Source organism: Passer domesticus, chromosome 3, assembly GCF_036417665.1.
Source record: "Passer domesticus isolate bPasDom1 chromosome 3, bPasDom1.hap1, whole genome shotgun sequence".
In the NCBI taxonomy this organism is placed as follows: domain Eukaryota; kingdom Metazoa; phylum Chordata; class Aves; order Passeriformes; family Passeridae; genus Passer; species Passer domesticus.
Window position 1 is genome coordinate 114,154,913 of NC_087476.1, and position 27,238 is coordinate 114,182,150.

A 27,238-nucleotide genomic window follows, 5' to 3' on the forward strand; every position below is an offset into this window, starting at 1 on the left:
TGTGCTAAAATATTTCATAGCTCTGCTTTTCTGTTTAAGATGGCTTTCTGTCAGTTTTCTGAGGAAAGCACTCAATTCAGAATGCTCACAGGGGCAACCCACAGCATTGTGTAGCAGTGGCAGCTCTTTAAAATACCTCCTGCTGAGCTGCGATGCAGCATTCAAAATATCTTGTATCAGAGCTCAGAGTGAGCCGTGGTGTCACAGCAGCAGCACAGTTTCTCTGTGAAAGGCCGTGATCTCTGGCTCCTCAGTCTCTCCCAAACTCAGCAGTAACTCAGCTTCTGCTGTGGAAATGTTTACTCCTGTTTGAGCACTGCTGATATCAAGTCAATAAGGGCAAATACTTGGGTAGCTACCACATGGTGACTGCACTGCTAGGCAGTAGGTGAAGTAGAACAGGTACCAGCAGATCCCAGTACTTCTTTAAAATAAACTTCTGGTTCTTTTGTAGTTCTGCTTTGCAAGGCAGTTGTATAAAACCAGTAAACTCCTGGTGCTTGAGTTTGCCTTTTATGTATCGTTGGCATCCCAACTGCTGTTAGGGATAGAAAAAATCCTTTAGCTTTCTAAACAACCCTGGCTACTGCTGCTGCTGCAGTGTGGGCATGAATATGATTCATGAAAGAGCTAGCCTGGAGCTCAGGGAAGAACAAGGCTTCTACCCTCCCAATCCTGTCCTTACCAAGCCTGATAAATGAGACTTTGTCTTGGAAAGAAATTTCTCTGCATGCGTTCTCTTACTTTCTGGTTTGTTCTTGACTGTGTAACTGAGCTCGTAGAGGAGGCAGAACCAAAAATAATTTCATTATTTACAGATGAAGATGTTGATACATAAGGCATTAGCTAGTTCTGCACCATCACTCTTCAGGCTAAAATTCTCCTTCAACTTCAAGACCTGCTGGGACATGGTTTATCGTGTGTCCCTCTGACTGTTGTGTTCTGCAATTCTCCCTTTCTCTTCAGTCACCAGGACTCTCCACTCTCAAGCTTTGCAACTCATTGCATCTGCACTGTTCCGTAATCAGCCCGACAGTGTTTATTTGGAAAATAATACTAATTTTTTGTCTTTTCTTGGCACCACTAGCAGCTGAAGAAACTTATAGCACATTTCAGTGTGCAGCTCTGAAAAAAATTAGCCTTGCTTTCTATGTTACCATTGGATAAGAGAGCTGGTGTTCAAGGAGCAGCTTTACAGTGGAAAGCAAGATCTGCTGTCAGTTCAGTAACTTGGACACTTCAGAACAGCAATGACAAAGCTGTGCTGCCTCTAGTAAAGTGTCACAGAAATTCAAGAAGATAAGCACTAGAGAAGTGGTTTAGTTTGATTTTGTTCATGTTAAGGAGTAAACCTGGGTGGCTGCTGTGGCTTGGCTATATCTGTGAGCTGGTCTGTGTCAGGTCAGGGGTCCAGAGCCTGAAGTGAAACATGGCTCAAAACAATTTGAGAGACTTTTCATGTGCTACATGAGCTGGCTGGCACCTTTATGTCTGTACATAACTTCAGAACTGGAAATAAGTGGATGAAGAGATGGCATTTGGAAAGCAATCTGTTTTCTTCTCAACTTTGGAATTTTTTATGTATTTGCTGTTGGGAATTTTGCTTGAATTCATGTGGATTTGTATTATAAGCATATGTCTTCTATAGATGCTAGATATCTTCTACATTTGTCTTTATAGAAGCAGAATCAGGAGATTCTAAAGCATAGTAATGAACAGCATGTCCCTATAGCTTTTGTTCCTTGTGAATGTTCTCTGAAACAGCAAGCTCTTGTTCCTAATGTTTTTAATGAGTTGGGAAATGCATTAGTTCTGTGGGTTACAAGAGCACTCTGCCATGGAATACAATCATTTTAGTAGCTTCTCTTTACAAAGCTAAAGAGGTATAGACAAAACTGAGATGACAGACATCAGATAACACTGGGATTTTTCCTTGCATTTACTCTGTCCTTTTTTTCTTTTTCTTTCCTAAATTTTCTTGATTTTCATGCATAGGTGGTAGCCCTTTTGTTTTTCCTCAGAAATTTAATTAGCTGGAGGTAAATTAGCAATTTGTTTTGATAAGTATTAAGTCAGTGGAAAAATCCTCCTCTCCTGATTTTGGGGATGATTTTATTGATAGACAACTTTCCCCATTGTGGTGTTGCCACAACAATGCTGGCTTGAGCTTGAACCAGACAATGTATGCTAAGAAGTTTCTGATGAAACTGCAGCATCATGACCTGCTGATCGAATTTGTACTGCTTTAATCTTTAGAAGGCTGAGAGAGCAGTCAGAGGTTGTGCTAAAATCAGCTTCTGTGTAGTCTGGGTTTAACAGTAAGGAGATGCTGGTCTCTCCAGTCTGAGGCACTGCTGTGCATGCTGTGCCTTATGTACAAATAGTGACCAGCTGACTTCCCAAGACAACAGTCTGATATCTTCTTATCAGCAAATGCATCACTTAAAAACTAAAATGAGCTACTGGAAGGTCTTGCACAAGAAATAAAGCAGACACGACATGAGCTCCTCTCTGAGTAGCATGTCTGCTTTTTTGGGGTTGCATGTGAGAACTCACAGCTGTGAAAGGCTCTGCTTTCCTGTGATGGTTTAAGTGTTCTATTGACTGTTTCAGGGCAGAAATCTTGCAGATCTCAGAAGGAGTCAGCCTCGAGGGACTTTCACACTGAGCACAACGCTGCGATTGGGAAAACAGATTCTGGAATCAATAGAAGCCATTCACTCTGTGGGATTCCTGCATCGGGACATCAAGCCTGTATGTTGTTTTGGAAATTTTCCTTTTGCTTTTGTGTCTGTCTGTTCTGCTTGAGTCAATAAAGACAGTCTTGAGTATGGGCAGGTCTCAGCAGATACATTTAGGCTTCCTTGCACACTCCCACTGTCTGACATGTTTGATATTTTCTCTAGGTGCAGAATAATAATATCTTGTTGTCCTTCCTTTAAGTGCATAGCAAACCAGCTTTTATTGGCAGAGGCTGCTCTGTGGTGGGTTTGGTAGCTGTCATACCTGCACCAGTCAAGATCCCATGATGATGCAGTCTAGTTCTGAAAGGACCTTTGGAGTCCAGCCAATTACCACTGTAAAAGTTGTTCAGAAAGGAAGTCTTGTTCTGTGACACATCACTTGAATAAATCTTAATTCATGTGTTTGACTTAGCTAAATCATGCTCTTAATCCTGTGTGAGTGATTGCCAAAAGAATTGGAGCACAGTTTCCAGTGTCAGAACCATAGTCACATTGTTGGTCATCTGCCTAGGCAAAGCGCAGTAATTCCAAGTCTCATTGTAGAAGCCAGTCTATCTTCCTACAGCTCTTTACTACTTGACCTGAACACTTGTTGCTGTGCCGTATCTGTGACCAACTTCCTTCTAGCAAACTCATTTGCTGCTTTTAAAATCAGCTGCTTTTGGCTGTCTGGATTCAGCTGAAAACCAGTCACTGATGTGACTGGCTACAAATCCTTTAGCAGCCACCCATTATGGTAAAGGATGGAGCTTTAGGACTGAGGTTAAAAAAAGGAGCTGTTCTGTTTGCTTGTTATTGGTTTATTTAATAAGAACCAAGCCTAGCCTGGTGTTTTCTGTATGCCTCAATGTTCAGATAGATCTGTGCAATGCAATGCAGTAAATGGAGATCCTGGGAGTTAGGCTACAGTAATTAATGCTAGCAGCTGAACCATGAACAGAAGTATTTGCCTACAAGAACTCCGGCCTGTTATGCAAGTCATGGAGTTCTCACTGCAGAACTAGTGGTGTTAAATGTAGCTCTTTCACAAAGCAGCAGAAATTTAGCTAAGCTAATGTGAATTTTAGCAATTTTGAGACTCCTCAGTCTCTCATCTGCAAAGCGAACTTTTTATCAAGGCAGTGATTCTCTAAACATGATGTTTAAGGTGCATCTTAAAATTGATCTCTTTGACTTGTTTTCACCGGAGGCATGTGGAGCTACATGATGAAATTTTGCTAACAAATGGCCATTCTTACCCAAGCTGCTGGTATCAATTTGACTTTTCTTTCCTTCTTTGTCCAGTCCAACTTTGCCATGGGCCGGTTACCTTCAACATACAGGAAGTGCTACATGTTAGACTTTGGTCTGGCCCGCCAGTACACCAACACTACTGGGGAAGTTCGACCAGTAAGTACATTTCAAGCAGTATTTTTCCAATTTCTGCAACTGATTAAGAATGGAAAGGTTTTGTGGTTCTGTTTGTTTTGTTGTTGTGCGTGGTTGTTATATTGCACCGCATTTTCTGCAAGGTGAGAAGCAGCAAATGAAGCAAATGACTTCAGCTGAGTTGAGGATCTAAGAAGGGATGGTAGATCTTGTCTTAAAAGATGTGTGGCTTTTTTTTTCTTTTATTTCCTTTAGGATTATGGTGTTTTCCACAGGCTTGCAATACTTACTGAGTACAATATGGACTAACGAAGAGGGTGAGCCCAGTGCTGGCCATGTAACTTCTGTAGAGCCAGAGGACTGGTCCAGTTCAGTTCTCTGTGGTCTGGGGAAACAGGTTGATGTATTCTTAAAGCTTTTGATGAAAAAGTGTGCTAGAAGTTAAAAGCTGACCTGATCTCTGGGGCTGAGCTTACTGTGATCTGCAGTCTGTAATGCTGTTCTCACCCTTCCTGACTTTGGTTTTATGTCTACTGTCCCTATCCAGATTTCCTAGCAGGAATATTTCAGTGTGCCTGCCTGGAGGGGAGGTAAGGGCAGGGGGCATGACTTGTGCCATGTAATATGGATTTTATCTTCAGTTCTTTTACCAGCATGGTGTTACCCGGGGTCACTCATAAGGATGTGTAGAGTTTCAAATATTCTAGGATCTGTGAGAGAATTCCTAGATTTATTTCAGAATACAGTGCAAGCAGAGAGTGCTCATACAATATCTCTGTTTATCATCCTAGGCTTGCAGCTTTGGATCTGCACAGTTTTTCCACCTGCAAGATAATTGTTGTTCTGCAAAATGTTGATAATCTGCTAGCTAATACAGAGACTCTGTAGTGCAGGGTATGTTTGGGGAGTGGGAAGAAAGCAAAGGCCAGTGAGCAGATTTTGTGTCTTTAGCAGATGAATAAAGCTGGGGAGTTTTTCTTTTTTTTTTATTCTTTCATAAGTCTTTTCAGTTTTCTTTTTCCCTGTAGTTGGGAGCAGCTGCAAAGGTTGTGCCTGCCTCTTATTCTTAGAAAGACACACATTACATACTATTGGACTTCCTTGTCAATGGTTGTTAGTTTGGGGATAACCCTTCTCCATATTGCCCTTCACAAAATATAGTCCTATTCCTTTCCTCTTTTTGCAGTCAGAATTCAAGTCCATTACAGCTTGAAAATGGCATTTCATTTTCAGAGTACAGGACTCTGAAAAGGTTTGTGTTCATTCTGCTCAGTCTGCTGGTTCATTGCTTGCTTGCCACAGATGGGTTTCATAGAAGGATGAATGACATGTGATCTGTTCCTGAAAAGATACAGAGGGGTGGGAGTGTGCTTTCCTGAAAATGGTGAAGAAAAGTCGCCATTTATTTGGGATATAGGAGGATCATACAGGGTGTTGTCTCATACACCTAATGTACCTATTCTCCCACACCACACTTCAGGGGGTCAGGCTTTTTGACTGAAATTATACAGCAAAAAAACACATAAATATTCACTTCAGTGCCTTTTAACATTATGCAATAACCACTGGGCTCTTTGATCCTTTTGTGTTCCTGCTGCCTGATACCACTTTGAATCCCACTTATCAGACCAAGGCATTTGTGTGGAGAAGCACAGTGATTGCTGCCCAAGTAATGCACTGAGTATTAGGAAGGAGATGGAGGTGAAGGGTGGTATGAAGGCAAGAGAAATGAGACATTTTGTGATGTTTTTGCATTTGGGTTTTTTTAATAAGAACTTTATCACTTGTTTCACTGAAGAGATTATTTCAACCCAGTAAGGTAAATTATTTTTTCTCCATTCTCTTTCCATTCATTTATCCATGGAGAATACATTTTTCAGATTTATCTGAAAAATCCTGAGCCTAGTATTTCTGTGGTTTGATTCTGAGGTACCATACACAAGATAGGTAGGGGAAGAGGCTCACTCCCTTTTTTTGGAAGCATGTCTGGATTTTGCTTTCAGTCATATTCAATTTTTTAACAGAAGTTTTCTGCTCACATAGGTTCTCTACAGTTTCCTACAGTTTCAGAAGCACTTTGTACTTTATGAATAATATCATAAAAATATCAGGTGTTTTCATATCCTCTGAAATTCAGAGTTACAATCTTATTATCACCTTTTCAAAAAAACTCTGAATGACTTTCTAGTTACACAGATAATGAGCCAGGTCTTTAGGATGCTGTGGATTTGTTGGGTTTTGGGTTTTTTTTTAACTTACCTCTTGCCTATTACTTTCTAGAGACTGATTAAAACTTTGAAGTGGGTTCATTTCAAGGGCTGTCCCAGCTTTTATGCAGGGAGCTGTTACTCTCCTGAGCCTTTGATGAGTGTTATGGATTTGATCTCTGTTTCTACAGAGGATGGCTACTTGACAGTTCAGTTTGATAGATCAGCATTTGTGAAGTTATGGCCCACTTGACATAACTAAATCCAGATTTATTCTGAATCTGAATTTATCTTGTGCTTCTAGGAAAACAGAACTGATCTCCCTTGTGTGGGATGCTAATATTAGCACAAATGCTAGTCCTTGGAGAAGAGCTATTGTGGCACAGATTTGCTTTCAGAGGAATGGTCTCACCCCTCTGCTGCTTGCCCATTGCCACATGTTACAAAGTCTGCTGGGCAACAGTCTGCAGGAACTTACATTGCTCTATAAAAATGGAAGATGGTTGAGACCAGAAGGTGTGTGAGGACATATCAGCAACCTTTCTTCCCTCTGTTGACAATCAGGGAAGCTCAGCTGTTCTCAACAGTCTCATTATTTGCTATTTCTTTGTGGGCTGTAGAAGTCAGGCTTTGATAGTTACTCCTTTGGATAGGCAGAGCAGATGTGCATTGGTCATGTAGCCATGTGGTGTCTGTGGTGTGCTGGGAGCTGCTCAGGGCCTGGCTGAAGGCTCTTACTTTGGCTACCAGCAGCATTTTTGGCATTTGCATCCTGGCTAGCCGGGGGGACTCTGGCTATTATGAAAAACAGGACAGACTGCTAGTGGACAAAAAAAAAAAATAGTATTTTCAGTGTGTTTTGTTTTCAAACACTTGCAAGGACAAGTTTCTGAACAAGGACCAGCCAGGCAGCTTGCCAGGACTGCCAGAGGAGTTGCTGATTTCTTACTGCTCCTCCCTGCCTCTCCAAGCCACACTCTCTCCTGTTTAAAAGGTGGCAAATTCTGGTTGGGATCTGTCATGTGTATTCAGCAAGGTATGTTTGACCTGAAATTTTTAATGTCTCAAGGGTATACTGTCAGTGATAACTTGACAAAGTATTCCTGATTCATTAAGCTTAGTAACATCTTTTGGTGCTCAAGACTTATGCTTTCTGACAAAAGACAGAGAAAAAATTACTTAGTCACAGAAAATAGGGTCTTCTGCAGGGCTCTGAGTCTCCCAACATCCCTTTTCTTGGGAATATATCTTAACTTTGTGCACAGCTATAAAGCTTAAATGAGAGACATTTCAATATGCCTGCTCCCATTCTGCCTTTGGCCTAAATACATGGTGTTTGTGGTATTCTGGTGTCAAATGAGGAACTCCTGTAGGAGAGGAAGCTTTTGAATCTGAGACCTCCAAACTCTGGGTGAGTGATCTCATGCTGGAGAGAAGAATCACACACAGATTCACAGACTGGGTCAGGTTGGAAGAGACCACCATGGGTCATCTGCTCCAACCTCCCTGCTCAAACAAGGTCATCCCAGAGCACTTGACACAGGGTTGCATCCAGATGGTTCTTGACTGTCCCCAGTGAGGGAGACCCCACAGCCTCTCTGGGCAATCTGTCCCGGTGCTCAGGCACCGCACAGGGAAGTTCTTCCTCATGTTTAGTGGAACCTCCTGAGCCTCAGCTCCTGCCCGCTGCCTCCTGTCCCACTGCCATTGAGCAGAGCCTGGTCCGTGCCCCGGCCCCTCCCTGCAGGCCCTGGCAGACATGGATGAGGTTCCTCTCGGTGTCTCCGAGCAGGCCCAGCTCCCCCAAACTCTCCTCAGAGCTGAGGTGCTCCAGTCCCTCCATCATCTCTGGCACCCTCTGCTGGACCCACTCCAGGAGCTCCACGTCTCTCTTGTCCTGAGGATCCCAGAACTGGGCACAGCACTCCAGAGTGGCCTCACCAGGGCTGAGCAGAGGGGCAGGATCACCTCCCTGACCTGCTGGAAGTACTTTTCTTAATGCATCCCAGGATACCATTGGCCTTCTTGGCTACAAGGGCCCTGCTGGTTCATGGACAGATCATTGTCCACTGAGTTCCCCAGGAAACTGTGTTTCTCTTCAGTGTTGTCCTTCCCTTATGACTACCAGCCTCTGTTGCTTGTTTTTCTGGTTCTGCTCAGTGCTCACAAGAAAACTCCTGGATTGCTTCACCCTGCCATGTTGTCTCTGCAATATGTAGATGCAGGAGCAGTAAATGTAGGAGTAATCCAAGCCCCGTGTGAGTACCATGGTTTGCAATTGCAAGGCTTTCCTCAGTTTTCTAAAGAAAGTTTAATCTGTTTTTAAGTCGGTAGCTGGTGGTTACAACTAATTATGCTACCTGTACTGATCACTTACCCATCAGTAGTGACTGTCCCATCCCCTGTTCCAAGGAAAGCTTCATACATTCAAGCCATTCCTGTGAAAATGTACCTCCTTGCCTTCCCAGTCCTTTTTTCCATTTATTGCAGCACTCAAGCCATGCAAGCAGTCCCACCAAGTCTCTGTAATCTTAGTGAGATCACAGATTTGCAATGGCGCACAGAGCACTAACTGCTCCTGTTTGTTACACACGTTGGAGGTTTTGGACAGGCACTTGAGGTGGGCCCTCTGTTGTGCTGCTTCCCCTAGAGAGATGTGGAAGCTTCTGTCATCCTCTCCTGGGGCACCTCCTCACAGTCTCTGTTCTTCTATTTCTCTTCAGGTTACAGTGATCCTTTCCTGCTGTACCTGCTTTAAGTCCTCCTCACTGATTAGCAAGATGAGATGCCAAGTCTTTGCAGAGATACTCTTGCCACTGTCGGATGGGTCCCTCCTTCCACCAACAGTTCTTTTTCCTCAAAGAGGGGCCTTTGGTCATAGAAGCCAAAGCCACATTTTTGACAGCTTGTTGTTGACTTCCACAATGCGTCTGCTCTTGCCTGAGCTTTTCCCTGGCAGGATTTAGGAGAGCACCCAGACCCCCATGCCTTAAGGTCTGTAGTTACTCTTAGAATATTCAAGGTCATTGCTTGAAAACCAGGCACTTTTGGTATTCCCATGAATGAGCTGCAAGTGTTAATAGTCAGATGGCCACACAAACTTGGCAATCTGTCCTTATTATCCCATATCCAGGTTCCCAACAAGCCACAAAGCTCTTGAATCATCAAGTTAAGTCAGTAGATGAGGACTTTTATTTCCTGCAGGAAGGAATCTTCAGTGACCATCGCTCACCTTAGCTTCCTTTACAGACATTTGATTGAGGCTCAGGTAGTTCCCTGGCAAGGTTTTGTTCCTCCTCACCAGTTCCCAGGATACTTAATCTGTTCTGCACCTGCAGATCTCCATGTGGAGCAGCAGCCTCTCTTCTGCTGCTAGTTTTCCCTTCTCTTGGGACTATCCATCTGTTACTCCTTTGAGCATTACTGGTAGCTGTCCTTTTTTCCTTGCATTGCTGGGTTCTTGATTTTCTCTTCCAGAGGCTCTGTGAGGATTCTGTTCATTTTGTTCATGTGGGGAACCAGGCCCTGTGGTCCATCACCACCATTACTGCAGGCCCAGCGAGGCCCCCAGTGTCCTGAGCAAAGTTCCTGGGCTCCCTCACACCTTTGCTTTAAGTGCTATCACAGCTGCTGCAGCTCTGTTAGTTATCAGTTTACTATACTGCTTGTAAATGCCATAAGGAGGAGGAAAAAGTAAATCAAAATTTTCATGCTTTTCATGCCAAAGATTTTGTTAAACATTAAGAAGCAGCCTTACAGTTAAACTTGTAAAGGAAGGAACTCATGGTCTGAAATTGGCTGATTTCAAAACTCCTTGTTTGTTGCCTCTTTAAAGAACAGCTATAGTTGACACCCCTCAAATGAGAGAGAAACATGTTTTGCAGTGCAATTTCTTGTAGTGTGGACCTTTCGAGAGGCTGTTGTTTTTGAAAACTCACCTGTGCTGTATGGACTAGCTTGCCCTTGCCTATATGCACAAATGCTGCAGAGAAAACTGTTGATGTGCTACATTCCCTTAGAAATGCTAGTGTAGACATTTCCTAATTAGAATGGTAGCTATCCCAGCTAGTTACATTTCTGCTAATTTTGTTTTTTTAAGAGAGTGTCAAATTTTCATTCTGATGTGTGAGGCCTGAACCATCATTACACCTTTTAAAAATTAGTATTGCACATACCAGATGAAACAGAATACATCTGCCCAGCTCCCTGTGGCCTTACCTGTAGGATGTCCAGAAGCATCTCCTTTAGGACTGGAGACAGGTTACCTGAAAAGAATAGAGCCAGTGATGCAATTGTTATGGTCCATATGGAATTGGCTGGTCTGGTGAAAACTACACCACCTTTTTAGTGCCTTTGTACAAATCTGGATGAGGTAACAGTTGCTGATGCATAGGATACCCCCTGTCCAGTTTCAAAGAGGGTGTTGCAGATCTAAGCTGTGTTCAGAAGACAGTAATGATAAACTTGTGTGAAATGGGATTGAAAAGATTGTGATTATAACATGCAGTCACAACAAGATGAATGAAAGGAATTTTATTAAAGTCTGTAAAATACTAGTTAGTAAGTACTTGCAGTTACTGAGGATACTCTTCTGAGAAATGAGTCCAGTTTTTTCTTCCTGATTTTCTCCCCTTCCCTTATTCCCTCCTACCCAAAAAGTCCATTTTGTGGAGAATCCCAAGACCTTTCATAACAAATTTGATATTACAGGATACAGTGATCTGTTTTAAGGATTTAACTGTTATTTCCCCTAGCAACCTTCTGCTGTGGTTCAGATAGAGACACAAGCAGTTTTATTGACTGTGACATCCTGGTTGTACCTTTGCCATGCAGCAGTATCAGTAGTCAGTGCTAAGACTAAACAACTGGGGAATGAACTAAGAAAATTTTTGGTTCTTTAAATATGTAGAATTCTCTTCTTTAGAATGTGCACAAGTCAAATTTTTCATCTTGCATATAATTTTTATAGCAAAGAGCTGGACTAGCAGAATCTGTTTGACATGGAGAGCTAAGGCTGAGAAGAAAATGTGAACTTGAAGGGGGAAATGAACATAAACATTGTTATGCAGATGATGAACAACATATGCTTATGTAATGGAGGTGTTCTGAGTCATGAAGGTCTTCTGTGCTAATGTAGGTCAGGTTTTGGACAAGAACTCCTCGATCCTTGCTTGGCTCTGCCTGTTTTGTCACGTGCAGTACAGAAGGCATTGTGCCTTAGCTCTGTCTGTGGTACCCTGACTTCAGAAACACATTCCCTGTGGCTCCACTAATATTAATTGCAAGCGTTCAAGGGTTTAGCAGCTTGATCTTAATTATTTATTTGAAAATAGATGCTATGTTTTTCCTGAAGCCTCTCTCCCGTTGCAGGATATGACAGTGGGCTGTTCTGCTCAGCAAGCATTTTATTTTAGCTTAGTCAGCTGCAGCCCATTGATTAGATCTCGCTCTCCTTGTGGCTCAGACTGCACTGCAGTAGTTTGCAGTGCCTTGCTGGAGAGGCTGCACATGCACGAGGGCGGCTCTGGGAGCCAGTGGGCACAGGGATGATGGTGTAGGCAGGACAGTGCACAGCCTGTGCAGAAGAGCGTGAGGAAGGCTGAAGAAATGTGTCAGCTAATTGAGAAAAAGGTATTTATTTTCCAAATGTCTGTGCATAGTGTTAAAAATAAACTTTGCTGCAGTGAGCAAGATATTAGAAGAGGAGATGATGGCATGTTTTTCTACTAAGTAGTTTTCCCCCCACTGGAAAATGAACTATAAAATAACACAGAGGACAGGAACTTCTAAATCCTAATACCCCAGATATTCAGACAGAGAAGCCCAGTAGCTTTATACTTGCTTTGTACTTGAAATACATGTAAATCTGTAGTATTACATATGAAATTAACATTTTGGAGCAGAATAACAGATTTGTGGAGCTGTATTACCATATTAGCTTGGGTGGGAACATAATTTTTTGTCTCAAACTTTGTATTGTAAAAAGATAATCACAGGAAAGGCTGAAAACAAGCACAGTCACATTTGTTCAGAGATGAGGGAAAGTAAAAAGAATGGACCTAGGTCTTAAAAACACTGCACATTTAATATATAATAGAAATGCAATTTCACTGGGAACTGGTTAGTTATAAAACAAATTGTCACAAAAATTCTGTTATGGTTCTCATTGTAACTTTAATTGCTGGAGTGGCAAATTTGGACTTGAGAAGTGAGATTATGTTCTGATTTAAAATGCCACCGTTACAGAAATCCAGTGCTGTTGAAATCACATGTATGAAAAGCAGACTAGGTGATAGATTTGAAACTCTCTTAGCAAGCAGGGAGTCTGGTATCTTGCTACATGTGGCTGTTTCTCTGTTTTCCTCACCATAAAGCCCAGGGTCAACCAGGGTGACCTCAGGTCATCTACATCAGGTTGTTGTTGGTTTTATTTTACACAGCAGCTGCTAAAGGGGTGAGGGAAAAGAAAGGACAACTCAGGCTCAAATTTTATGTATACCTGCAGGGGACTGAGATCCCATTTTCTGTCTCTGAGTGCTTTTACTACCAAGCTGCAGGGGGGTATACATTACATCTGAACGTGTCATTTCCTTCTGGTTGATGCTATTCCACTTGAAGCTCTGATTATGCTTCCCACTGGAAAATGGAGGGAGGAATATAAAACTCTTACTGTGGCTGGTGATGAGGGAGCAGAGGCTTTGCTCCCTAGGCAAGTGAATGTTGGATTTGAGTTGGATTGCAGGTCAGATCTCCCTCAGTCAGGTAAGTGCATTTGCTGCCAGGTCATACACTTCCTCCCTCTTGGTAATAATTATTCATGTATTCCATGCAAAAGCTATCATTTCCAACTTGTGTGTTCTTAAACTTGCATCTCAAAGCACCCTGTGGCTTAGGGATGAGAGTGTACTCTGGAAGGAGGGAGATGGGGTTTACATGTGGGGAGGTTTGAACTTCAGTGTGCTGTCTCTCAGTGATTCCCACAGCTGCCTTTTGTCTTCTTCCTTTTGATAGAAAATAATCATCATCTCCATCTGGTCCCAGGAAAGTGTTTTGAGCTGTAAATCCCAAAGGAGATGTGACTCCAAAGCATTTCCATTTCAGTAGTTCCCTTGGTCTGTTTCAGTGGATGAAAAACTTATCTTTCTTACTTAGCACTCTGTTCTTCCTGTGGGGATATTCTGTGCTGCTTTTTGCCTTATGGGACCTTGCATGTAAGAAACAAGTGCAGCTCTGAGGCCAAAGCTCTCTTGTTAAAAATCATGATAACTGAATAATAGGATTACAACTGAAATAAGCTTTTGACTAAAAAAAATACTGTTCTTTGTTTTTACTGTGAGAAAGACATTCTCATCATCAACACAAGTTCAAGTGCTGTAATCATGTGATACATGCTATTTAAAAAGACAAAATACCTTGGTCTTTAATGATGTTAAATTCATGGGAAATTTTGAACTCTCCTAAAGTAAAGTAGCAACGATGGCATTTTAACTCAACCGCTTTATGTCTTTTGATTTGGAAAGAATAGCAGGAGACTTAAATAGCTTTCTCAAAACTAAATTTCATGCAAAATTTATCAAATTCTTAGGATTTGCACACTTTTAGGAAAGGGGAAAAGTGAGACTCAAATAAGAAACTTCATTGTGTGGATTCCTTTTGATTACTTGATTTCTGTTGGAATGAGTATCTCTCAGTCAAGGTCTTTCCTCAGGTCACTGAATTCAGTTTTAAGGTTACATAATATAATATTAATTTTTGCCTCTGATGAGGATGTCCCTCAGATTTCTCTACTGTGCCATTCACAGATACAATGACAGCTCATGTGACCTAAAAGCAGCACTGAGTTTCATCCTGCTCTCTCCCAAACCACCATTCTGCATCCCCCCACGGACAGTGGAGCACGGCAGCAGTCACCAGGGAAAGGGAACATGCCTGAAGTTGGCAGCTGTGAAACCTGTAAAGTTGGAAAGCCACTGTTTGTATGGAGATTGATTGTGAGAAAGCAAGGTAGTGGTTGCAGTAAGAAAACAAATATCTTAGCTGAGAACCCATAACAATTCAAATAGGAAAGGGGGCATTACTGTTGATTTTTAGAAACTTATGTGCTAATGTTAGAACTTGCTCTGGATAAAAAGGGTAAGAGATGAGGGAGCAAATCCCCTTGTGGGCTATTAGAGTATGGTTAGAGGAGGAAGGGAGGAGCACACATCAGATAATTGTAGGAAGGAAAAGCACAGTAGAAGCATACAAGTGACCTGTAGTAAGGCTGTCTGCATGGCTGCTCTCAGCTTTTATTTTCCAGTTATTAGGTGTGATATGCAGGCAGGGGAAGGTTTTCCCTAGAGGGCCCCCTCTCACCACTTAGAGAGCACTCACAAATCACACAGGCTCACGAAAGGCTTGGTGTGTTTCATGTCTAAATGAAACTCAGCACACGATGGGCCAACAGCCCTGGGAAGGGTGATGGGAGATGGCAACAGCTAAACGTGACACAGGTTTCTGTTGGGATACAATATTGAATGGTTTTTAATTCATTTCTGTTTAATTTTTTTCTCATTTTGTTGGTTTTTTTTATCATGTTTTTCTTTGGGTTTCTCTCTGTTTTACAGTTCTTTTGGGCTCTTCTTTTGAGGCTGTGTTTGATGCGTTGGCTTCCCATCCGCTGCTCGTAACCATCTCTGCTATGAGTTGTGAGTGAGCCATCACCATGCTTCTGGGTTTTCATTTTGGTTTGTGCTTTTGTTATATATGGAAGTCCAAATTACACCTGGTTTTCTTTTTTCCCTCATGATCTGTTTGTTTTTCAGCAGGATTGTGACAGCTACCTAAACGTGATGCAAAGGCCTAGAACACTTGGGATTCTCTCTGAGGGGCTGGCAGATATTTGGGTGGTGCCAGATTGATTTTGTCAATTCTGTGGTTTCAGAGACAAGGGGAGGGGAGTTTTCTCATCTTACTTTTCTGTCTCCAGCTTCCTCTAGTCATTTCTGACTCCCTGTGGACATAAAATATAATGCAGTCATTAATGATTCTACAAAATGCTGCTGTTTAAATTAAAAAATCAAAATGCATATAAAAGGTGTGGATTTTCTCCCCACCAGAAGAGGTGGAGAGGCATCTCCTTCAAGAACCTGTCTGAAGAAGCAGAAGGTTCCTAGAGGTCACAGGGATACTTTCTTTTAGTTCAGTTAAAGTTTTCTCTCACTTTTTCTTCTTACCACAACCTTTCAACCCAAGTAATTTCTATCCAAGATATATCTCCAAATGCTTTCCATGATCTGTGGCATCTCCTCTCTTATTACCACCTTCTCTTCAAACTGTGCTAAACTCTTTTTTTTCATGTTCTTACTGCTGAAAGTCCTTTTCCTGATTCCAGGAGAAATGGGTTAATACCCTGGATGACAGCAGGCCTGCCAGGGGCAAAGGTTGTGCATCTCATGAGATGTGTGCACAGGCTTCCAGAAAGCTGGGGAGCAACCAATGGTCATGAGAGCACCACAATCACAAGAAACAGCAGGAGGAATGTACTGGCATCCAAATACAAGTTTTTAGGAAGGCAGCTGGAAACCAAACATTCAAAATATCCAGTCTGGCAAAAGGAATAATTTTAATCTCTATGAATAAACATGGTGTGAGGAGCAGGGATTCACATTAATGAGAAAACATGAGCACTCCTCAAATAAAAGTGGAGTGTGCAGGAAAGACAGACTTCATGTGAATCGTGAGGGGGACACTGTTGGCACTTGAAATACAAATGATCCTGAGTGTTTAACCTGGAGAATGATGGGTGTATAAAAGCACAGCTTGGAAAACACATCCGCTTCATACCAGATTTTGTTACCTACTTCTGTCTCTGTCTGTGAGGTGGTCTACGTTGCTAATGCAGAGAAAGGAACACAGAGTATAGGTTTTGCTCTGTGGTGGTGATCTAACACATTGTCCCAAGCTGAAACTCATTTTAAACCAAGTTTCTTACACAATGCAGCTCTGTGTAGTAAAGTACTTGAGCTTTGTGGTACACACAATCTCAGTGAAAGAAGATATATGCTTTATAACATTTTTATAGTAACACTGATACGTAAAAAAGAATCACCTATGGTTTAAAATTGTATTTCAACTTACTAGCTTATTATATAGTCATAATTTTGGGGATTCAAATCACTTGGATTATATATGACTTCATAGTCTGAAGCTCCTAAGTGTTGCAATTTCAATTCCATCTCAACTGTGGACTGGTCTGGACAAAAAGGATGCTGTATCCAGGCTCTTTCCCACTGCTGGCCAGTGCAGTGGTGGGATGAAGTTTATTAACTGGAAGAAATGAAGTGTGTAAAGCTGGAAAATTAATGTTTATGAATTCAGAAGAAAAGTCAATAATAGTTGGGTCTGCAGCATGTGCTACAACAAATGCTCAGGGAAGAGTTGTTTGTTTGAATGGAAAAAAAGGTATTTCTACAGCCTGGGAAATACTGATTGCAGTGACAATTCCTTGTGACTGCAGGACAGACAGATATGGTTAAAAGAGGTGCAACCTTTATGAGCAAAATGCACTTTTAAACAGTTAGCATCTGCTTGTTTTGTTCAAAGGACCCTAAAGGTCCTGTTAAAGCAACTGCAAAGTTTTGCTTATTTGCAGTACTCTCCCTTCCCTGAGGTCTCACGTGAGAGAGGAGTGGAGGAAAAACCCTCAGGGTTCAGGTGTGGGTCTGCTGGGGAGCAGCAGGTCATGTTGGCTGTGGGACAGATGCAAGGGTAAAGGCCTGCACCAAAAGCTGGGCTTTGTTTTGCTTCTGGGAGAGGAGGGGTTTGCTACCAGTGCTTACAAACTGCCTGGCACTGGTTTCAGAACAGATCTAAATAAAGGCTGCACAGATAGCCTGTCTGCCAGAAATAGTAAGTATTGATCTAAAACAATTTTTAGAGATGTTGCTGACATACTGAAGCCAGCACACTTGGTACTTGGTTCAGTACTTGCATGGACTGCAAAAATTGAGTAATTTTTGTTCTGAAAACATTGCAGGTTACATGTTAGAAATGTTCACAATATACCCTTATGGCTCATGAAAAGTATCCAAACACACTGTCTTCCATTCATAATGGAAAAGAGGAGTATCTTCTTTCTTTTGAATGTGTAGAGCAAATTTATGGTGATGACTATATTCCAGTGGCCAGTATGCTGCTTTTCAAGAACTCATATCAGTGAATTCTGTGGAATTCTGAAAAAATATTTTGCAGTCGTTTGTCAGTGAGAATCCTGAATTGCATAGTTCTGAGAGCAATGAGGTACATGATCACAAATATAATAATCTCTACTATTACCTGTTACTAAATAAGTAACTTACAGCTCAGGCTGGTGTAGTGCAAGATTAAGTGCTGGATGAAGTGCATGGGATATGCATATGGGGTCTCTTTGGGGAGTATTTGATTGGCATAAAAGAGCTGTAAGATAGACTTACAGCTTTTTTTTTGCAAAGAGTCATTATAAATTAAGAGCTGCATTGCACACAGTACAGGTGTGGGTATATTACAAGGTGTTGGTGAACTTCTTTAAAAAATATTTAAAATTTTATTCTTTCTGAGAATATGGAAATTCAGAGCAACTTCCCTGTACCATAAAGGAAGCAACTGAATTGTACATATTTAGTGACAAAAGGGTGCCCTAGAATAAAAGTACAAAGTTTTAGGCCTAGTTCTGGAAGTACAGGCACAGCTGAAAGAACAAACCTGAATGCACTGACCTCTGTGGGACAAGTTACTCAATTAACTTGTTATTAATATGCTTGATTTTCTTCTGGAGTAGGAACTTCATTTTGAATATGTTTAGTTCCTTGCCCGAGCTTAGCCTTATGATGGAAGAAGTCTGGGCCTGAACCTGGTTTACCACAAGAATTTTGAAACCACTGCTGTTAAGTCTCATTAACTCTGGTGCTTCTAGTTCAACTAAGATAATCTGGTAGATGTCATTATTTAAATGCAAGTTTTTTTCAGAATGACATCTGCATTAAGTGAACTCACATGGTCCAATGTTCTTGTGGAGGCAGCAGTAGAAAGAGTTGGAGCAGTTGCTCAGCCCCCAAAGCAGAGAAAGCCTCCAGATGGGACAAATAAGTCACAGGAGGACTGCCTTTCCACACCCACTATATCAAGCCTTTAATTCCCAAGGACATGAAAAAGAGAATCAGGGAAAGAGAAAAATAAAGATAGGATATACTGGGAAGAATCTAGAAGAAAGCAAGAACTCTGAAAGTCAGAGGTTCATGGTTTGTTGAAGTCTTACAGAAGATGCTTACAGCAGTGTCAGCAAACATTTGTGGTCATCTGTCAGAGTAGATCAGATCCCCATTTCCATCCTGACCAGGTTATCTTTGGGCTCTGCTTACCTCATGTTACTCATGACTCAGTTTTGCACTTCTTTACTGGCTTTTCCCTTGACCTGGAGTTTAAAAAGGAAAATCTGATCCTGGATAATGTTCTTATCTCTATGCCTAGACTCTTACTGTTCTAACATAGCACTCTAACCACCTTGCCTTCTCTGTAGAGTGAGCTTTCCTAGATATGCACAAGCAGAGAATGCTCTCTGTGTAGCTGCTAGACCACAAGAAGGCCTTAAGAGCCTGCTGTTCCTTGGGTGCATACCAAATAGCAATTTAGACAAGAAGATCTCAGGAGTTGGCTGCACAGGGGATTCAGTCATGCACTCTGACATGTTTCTCTTGCCTCCCTCCAGCCTCGCAACGTTGCTGGTTTCCGAGGAACCGTCCGCTATGCCTCTGTGAATGCACACAAAAACAGGGTGAGTATTTCGGAGTTGTAAGGAGTTACCAGTAAGATAATTCCCCCTCAGAAACCTGTTTTCAGGAGCAAAGGAGCAAGAGGTGAGAGTTCTGGTTTGTTACCTGTGGAAGTTAGTATATCAGATTTCCATTAAGTAGTTAAGGCTGTTGACTGTAAAATCAAAATTATGCTTCGCTTATTGGTCCTCTATAGTTGGCAGACTTTAAAATTGTAATTATTGCATTGCCAGACACTTTTTAAGGGCAAAAGTAAACCACACTGAAGGGGAAATCTGGTTAAGTTCCAGACTGCTTGCTGTTAGTTTCTAGCAGAACTTGGCCAGAATTGCCAGGTCCCCAAATCCATTCTTGATCTGTAATTTTAGTATTAACATTGTGCCATGAGGAGAAGAACCACCTGGTGAAAGCTAGGGGGTTTTTTTTCCCTGAAAATAACTATTATTTACATAGTGTCTGGCCTGTTTCATTATAAATGCTTCTAGAAGGTTCATATAAGATTGTTCTCAAAACACTCCTCTCTCCTGTTTCAGTAGTGTTCCTTTGCAGACAATAAACAGTAAGTTTGGACAATACTCTCAGGCACAGGGTGTGATTTTTGGGGTGTCCTGCACAGGGCTAGGAGTTGGACTGAATGGTCCTGATGGGTCATTTCCAACTCAGTATCTTCTGTGGTTCTAAGTTCTGCATTTCTGCTGCTAAGTGCCTGCCAGATGGAAACTGTCAGCCCTCCTGCATTACCTCCAGGTTTCTGGCATTGCTTGGAATGAGATTGGAGGATTATCTGTGACATTAAAAAAAAGTCCGTTTTTTTAGGGAAGGAGCAAGTTATTGTCTACAAAAGATGGAAAGTGTGATGTGGAGAGGGCAGCTGAATGCCATCATGAATTCTTTCTCTTTCTTGAGAGACACAGAGAAACCTGAAGTATAATTTTTGCAAGAGCTGAGTAGGCCCAGCTGTAGCTGGCATCAGCTGAATGTATATTTAGACACAAAAATTGCTGTATAATGCAGGCTATTTTGAGAAATCATATCCTAGACATTGGAAGTTGAGCACCAAAAATGAGTTCGTGTGCTTTGATAATTTCAGCCTTTATCCCGATGTTTCAATTTCCCATTCACTAACCCAGGAGGAGATTTGTATGTAGAAATGTTATAAATCTGTAAATTGTTGTGGTGCATGATGGTGAGTCTTTTGCAAAAACTCTTGAGCAGATTTGAATTATATTTAGGTTTAAAAATAATAATAAAAAATGTGTTGTATCTACAGTTGGGTTTTTTCTTAATCTAGGCTATTGCGTGTCCCATTAGTAAATATGTGTCTTTAGCCTTTAATTTGGCTTTTTTAACCAAAAACTGGGAAGTATGACTTCTCTTCCCGCCCTTTAAAATGAGGTAGCTCATCAGGAGAGTACACCTGGACCCCTTATCTGTGGGGAACTTTGCTCCTCAGTCTTGGTCTCTCTTTTCTCCAGGAGATGGGCAGACACGACGATCTGTGGTCCCTCTTTTACATGTTGGTGGAGTTTGCTGTTGGTCAGCTTCCGTGGAGAAAGATCAAAGATAAGGTAGGAAAACTGGTCTCTGTGCTTAAGAGAGGGTGCTATATTTTAATTATTATGACTCTTTATTATTCCTCCTGCAGCTCAGTGCAGCTTTTTTTCTGGAGTCAAGCCAGAATCTTCTTTTCATCAGGTCTTGCTGCAAGATGCTAACCTGCTTTTGTGTGTTCTGATACACAGGGTGGGCTTCTCTTATTTTGAGTAATCAGACTTTTTATTAATGCATAATGCTAATCATATTTGATCAAGTGTTTTTTACTTTTTTCTTGCAAAGTAAACAATACAAGTGCAAAGACTGAGCTGTCCTTTTGACAAATAAAACGAGCCTTTAGAAGGACAGGAGGGTAACACCTTGCTGTGCCAAACAAGCCAAATGGGATTTGAAATTAGTAAGTTAAACATAAAAAAGCTAAATGTTCATGTTGTCTTGGAAATACTTTGTGCTAAAGAATAAAATCTCTGGAAAGAAGTAGGTCACCTGTGCAGCAAGCTTCTGACTCAAGATTCCCCTTTGACCTCTGCCTGCAGTGCTCAACCTCCTTGTGTCTTGAACAGCAAACAGAAGTCTGTAGACACTGTGCTGGGTCTAGGAAGGGTCTGTGTTCCAGGAATGATAAGTATTTATAAATGTGAAGTAATGGAAGAGATTCTTGGCTCTGAAATTTTTTTTTGTTTGTATTGTTTTTACCAGGAGCAGGTTGGCATGATAAAAGAAAAGTATGAACACCGAATGCTGCTAAAACACATGCCTTCAGAGTTCCACCTCTTCCTGGATCACATTGCAAGCCTAGACTACTTCACCAAGCCAGACTATCAGGTGGGAGCCTATCTTTGTTACCCAGTGTGATGCATGGCACTCGAGATTGGCATCTAGATTTTTTAACATTTCTATAAATGTGTTTATATCTGTCTTAGTACTGATGAGGGAGAGAGATGGGGAAGACTGATTGGTGATCAGAATCCAAATTTGTTGTGGACTACATGTGTTTATATACTATTCTAGGAAGGCTAGTAATTTTTTACTACAATGATTGGGTTAATCATCGCAGAACAAACTTGTACATTTTGCAACATCTCTTGCTTGTAGAAGTTGATTCAATCTTCTTTCCTGACAGCCAGTCCTAATTCAATCTTCAAAGCTCTGGTATTGACAAGGCATCCTGATTATTGGATCTCTTGTGTTTATCAGGTCTAAAGTACTCTCTGTCTTGTGTGCCCAAAGCTGAGGAATACCTTTCCTAGAACCAGGAAAAAGAGGCTGGACTGAACAGTTCTTCAAAACCTCAAAAGTTCCTTCATCTCCTTCCACTACCCTGTCCAAAATAATCCTGAACTCCACACCAGATAGTTCCTCCCAAACAACACGGTACTTTTGTCTTTAATTAAGACACAGAAATTTTGAGGTCCTCCAAATGTGGCAGAATTTTGGCACATCATGCCAAGGTCTAAGAGCCTACACTCACAGCTCAGTGGTGTACACCAACCCCTTTGATTTCTTGCAGACTTATGTAGGCCTTGACCATTATTATGTCTTTCTTTAATATTCATCTAACATAGGGTTTTTCTTCCCATTCAGTGTTTGCTGCCAGCCTATATGCGAGTAAGTCAGACTAACACAACAAAAGTAACTTGATTCTGTGTTGCTTTTTTTATCACAGTTGTTTTCTCTGTACATTAAAGACAATGATGGAAACAACATTTTATAAGCAGATCTGTGCAGTCTTATCTTAGTGCCTGGTCCTGTTGATAGTGCATCAGATGAGTGGGAAAGTGGTAGGAGGGTGTTCCAACAAACTCTCTCCAACAGTGCCTTTGTGGTTTAGCCATGTACATGTTGTAACATAGCAACCACACATTTCTTAAAAATTAAAAGGAGAAGGTAAATACTTTCTAGATAGTGCAGTGGAAAAATAACATTTGCCACTAAGAGGGAGAGCTACAGAGGGATGGGAGTGGACTGATGAGATGCAGAGGGAGCTGGATTTGTTTGTGCTGGAGTAGAGAAGTCAAAGAGGAGATCTGATTGCTCTTTCACTGCCTCAAGGACAGTTGTGGGGAGAATAGAGGCAGTAAGGGAAATTGTGACTAAATCCAGCAGGGAGTGGAAAATTCAGAGTGTAGATACTTATATATGAAGCAGGTACTTAGAAAAGCTGCAGAATTTCCATCCTTGGGGATTTCCAAAGACTGGCTGAATGACAAATATGATCTGCCTTTTAATTAGCTCTGCTTTGAACAGATGGTTGGATTAGAGATTTCCAAAGCTGCTTTTGAACCTGCATGCTCCTATATTCTATTCCAGCTTAAAATAATTGTGTCCTAATGGTACCAAAAAGTCATCCTTGAGACTGAAATGGAGGGAGATGTTTCCAGACAGAATTCAGGCAGTACTAATCACAAACAGCTCTTTCACAGCAGGGCATTTGACTGAAGCTGTGAATTGCCCTTTTGCCTTCAGTTTCTTGCAGGTGCAGCTTGGGCAAGAAGCCTCCAAAAGGGAACTCCCCACAAAAGTCTGGCATCTGCAGCTTGCCACCTAAAACTGACTCTTCTAGCTTGACTTGGAGACCTATTCCAGACAGCAAATTCTCCAAGCATCTCAGCTTCAGAGATGTCTTTATGTTGATTTATATGGCTGTATTACTCTGAAATATTAAAAACTATACCAAAGGCCATTTGAATTTGTCACCAGTATCAGACCCACAGAGAAATAAAGGAAATTGGGAAAGTGTGTTTACAAATATATAAAGTCGTGGCTTATTTAAAAATCTGAATTGAATTTGAAGTTTTAGATTCTCCTAAGCACATGTCATGCTGAGTGGCAATTTTATTACAGCTGTGGGCCCTGAGATGATGTCTCCAAGAGACACAAAGCAGGCTGTAACAGGACACTAAGTGTGACCAGAGAGCCCTACTCTCTGATGGATAGATGACACAAGTTTGCCTAAGCAGGGGAAAGGAAAATGATGGTAGAATAAAATAGACTTGAGCTGTCAGGTGATGGATCTTATATCCTGTGTTTTTATACTTCTTGGGCTCATGTCCTCAGGTGTCAGGTCTGTCCCTTTAATGGATCGCTGTCAGTGTTGGTTCATGGTTAAAATCAAACTTTTAGCACTTTCACAGCAGGAGGATGTGGGTGTTAGAGCAGCATTTTGGGGGTTTTCTGACTCATTTGACAGCAAGAGGCATGCCTCTTCCCTAGAAAAGTGCAGATAGGATGTAGTAGAAAATATTTTGTACTACACTTGCGTACAGTCCAGCTGGTAGAAGAGTAGTTTCAGGTGTGGCTGGGGAGGTGGCTGCCTTCTGTCCCCAAAGATCTTTTTGCAATGAGTATCAGAAAAGTAATAGTGACCTTTGCTCCTGGAAGATTATAGGACTTTAAAGTGCAAAGGCAAGTGCCTTTGCCTGGGAATCCATCCTATTCCCTCAGCTAGGGTATTGTGAATTGCATTTCACTCAAGGAAAAATGATCACATCAGCTGTTGTTGTATGAGAGAATGGCTGTCTCATACACATCCTGAGCAGGTGTGCAAAGGTGAGTTTCCTATATGGACATCTTCCTTTAGATTCAGTCAATACAAGATGTCAGAGAAATTGGGTGAGACTCCCTGTGAACAACCAGTGCTGGTTTGAGTTCTCTCATGCTGACCAAGTATGGTGGTTTAGCTCCAGCTGGCAGCTGCTGTGTACCAGGCAGCTGCTCACTCACCTCCCTGCACAGTGGGATGGGGAGGAGAATCAGGAAAAAAAAAAAAAAAACCCAAAAAAAAAAACCACCACAGGTTCAGACAAGGACTTTGCAATAATTGAAACAAGTAGAATATAATAATCATAATTGTAATTAAGAAAAAAGAAAAAGGAAAAAGATAAAAATAAAAGAAAATCAAGTGATACAAAATACAATTGCCTGATGCCCAAGCAGTCCCCAGGCAGCAATTGGTCCCTTCCAGCCAACTTCCCAAGTTTATATACTGGGCATGACATTCTATGGTATGGAATATCCCTTTGGCCAGTTTGGGTCCCAGCTGTCCCAGCTGTCCTCCCTCTCAGCTCCTTGTGCAGTTCTCCACCAGCAGAGCATGGGACACTGAAAAGTCCTTGAATGAGGGTAGGCACAACTGAGCAACAGCCTAAATATTGGTGTTTTATCAACACTGTTCTCATCATAAATGAAAAATACAGCACTGCACCAGCTATAGGAATAAAATGAACTCTATTCCAGTTGAAAACAGGGCATCAAGTTGCTAGATATCTTCCATCCTAGTCCTAGTGTTTTCCCCCTAGAAATTCTTGCAGGACTTGCAAACACAAATCAAAAGCATTCAAAAGGGGACCCCTGCCAATAAAGAGGTGTGCCTGACATTTATTCTTAAATACTGTGTTGTAGATTACAGTGCAGATAAAAAACTTGATCAAGAGCAATTTGCTATAACCCAGTGTTTCTGCTGAAAGATTCCATCTTCCTAGATAAACCCCAAAGAATTCAAGGCTTGAGCGCCTGGACAATCCATAACTGTTTTGGTACCTTTTATATGTGGTCTTTCAGGATTGATTCTGATTCCTTTCCTGAGCCTTGGCCAGGAGAAGGCATTTGACAAGATGTATCATGACAGCTTAGTGGGTAATTTGTGCCCCATTGGCTGCTTCTCTCTCATTCTCTGGGCTATCAGCCCAAAACATGACATGCTACTACATAATGTGCAATTAAGCTTTATGTCCTCATGGACAGTAACATCTTTAATAGAGAAACATACTGGACCCTCTTCCTTATCCCACTAGTGGTTTTGATACTCAGAGTTGGAATTGCATATTATTTTGTCCAGCAGAAGGAAATTCAACATGGGAGGCTTGCAGTGACTATGGAAACTCTTCTGATTCTTAATATTCTCTCTGTAGGCAGAGGATCCCTAGACAGGAGCCAGTGACTTTTTGCATGGCTTTCCAGGAGCAGTGGCTGTTGCTGGGACTGTTCTGTGCAGTTTTCCACTCCACTTCTCTCCTTGTAAAGCTTTGACCTTTCATCAGAAGTATAAAGATTTCAGAGAAAGCTGAGAAGACTCTGTAAGTCCATTAAATAGCTGTAGAATAATGGCAGGTGAAGATACCTGTATCCTTCAGCCATGGAAAAAGATCCTGCAGGGAGTACAGTAAAGGGCTGTAAAATCCCTAATGGCCTGCAAAGTCAAGTGCAAGAGTTACAGAATGACTTATAGCAGAAAGTAACAAAAGTTGTTTCAACTGAGTCCTTAAAGGAATGCTAAGAATAAGGCAGTGAACATCTAATTTTATCATGTGGTTTCTTACTTCAGACTGCTTCAGTGTCAAAGGAATGGAAGGTGGCAGAAGCAGTACCAGTTTTTAAATAGATTCACAAGATACCACTCCCTGATACTGACATGTCCATCACAAAGAATCAAAAGCTGTGATAAGACTGGCATTAGTGGACAGATGGGTGAGGATGATCTAATGAACAGAAGCCAGTATGGCTTTTGTAGAGGCATCTGTCTACAAATGTGTGGAGCTCTTGCAAGGCATTTGAGTTTTTGAGGATATTAATTTCTAAAAGATAGTTGACAGTAATCATTTCCAAAGTAGCAGTCAGAAAACAAATACAATCCTAAGAATTTCCTGTGCCTTGGTCTGACTGACAACCAACTCTGGAAATTCTGTTAATCAAATGTAGCATTACCACAGGAGTGTGCACCTGATTCTAGGGTTCTGGGTCACAGAAGGGAGGAAAAAGTTGGCTCATCTGAAAGCTGCAAATAGGCATTTTTCTGCAGTTTGGTGGAAGGTAGGACAGGAAATGGCAGGCTTTCCTGTCCTTCTGATCATGCTGATAAACAGAACTGGAATATAGTTGCAAATAGGATGTTTGCTCATGCTAAATTTTATTCATAACTTAGTGTTGATTCTACACCATTAGCTGAATGTTTTTGCCATCACATTGTCTCTCTCTATAGAGGGAAAGTGACAGGCTGAATCCTGTCAGTTCTGCATTATTTAGCTAAATAATTTTATTAGAAATGTAGGACCTCACAACTCTGTTAGCCTACAGCATCCAGTTTCCTTTTGACAGCAGAACATCAGATTCCTCTGCTAATGCATTGGTGCATGGAGAACTACTGACAGTAGTTTCTTTCTCTCCTAGAGGATACCAGTTCTTAGAAAAGGAGCAAGCATAGAGCACATCAGCCATGAGCATTTGTACCTGCCATCTTATAAAGAAAATTGTATCATCCTTTTTAGGGTTTTATTTTCTTAGGCAGCCAAGTGTGTCAGGCCACATTGTGCACATTAAACACAACGTAGGGCTCCTGACTAAGCCATATTTGAGCCAGACACTGCAATGAGTCTGCATCTTAGGACTGCCTTTTCCTGTTCTGTTTATGTCTTCTGGCAGCCCTTGAACTCTGCATATCAAATGTACTGTTCTGCATAATGTACTGTCTAATCTAGAGGAAAGCTGAATTGAAGTTATGGATTTAGAGTTGGAGTAACAAGCTAACTGCGAGATTTCATTAAATCAATGTCAAAATGCTGCATGCATTTCTTTTGTAGGT

At 41.5% G+C, this 27,238-nt stretch overlaps 1 protein-coding gene across 3 annotated transcripts in view; it reads left to right on the top strand.

Moving 5' to 3' along the window:
• Nucleotides 1-27,238, top strand: part of TTBK1 (tau tubulin kinase 1) — a 100,561-nt gene that overhangs the window by 37,056 nt on the left and 36,267 nt on the right. For 2 of the 3 annotated variants that reach the window (XM_064415264.1, XM_064415263.1), the window contains exons 5-9: nt 2,614-2,754; nt 4,029-4,133; nt 19,044-19,109; nt 20,583-20,675; nt 21,361-21,486. In XM_064415264.1, the coding sequence (XP_064271334.1) occupies nt 2,614-2,754; nt 4,029-4,133; nt 19,044-19,109; nt 20,583-20,675; nt 21,361-21,486 (531 nt within the window). Of the gene's footprint in view, nt 1-2,613; nt 2,755-4,028; nt 4,134-14,147; nt 14,324-14,925; nt 15,007-19,043; nt 19,110-20,582; nt 20,676-21,360; nt 21,487-27,238 lie in introns of those variants that run through there. The other variant, XM_064415265.1, reaches the window with a different exon arrangement.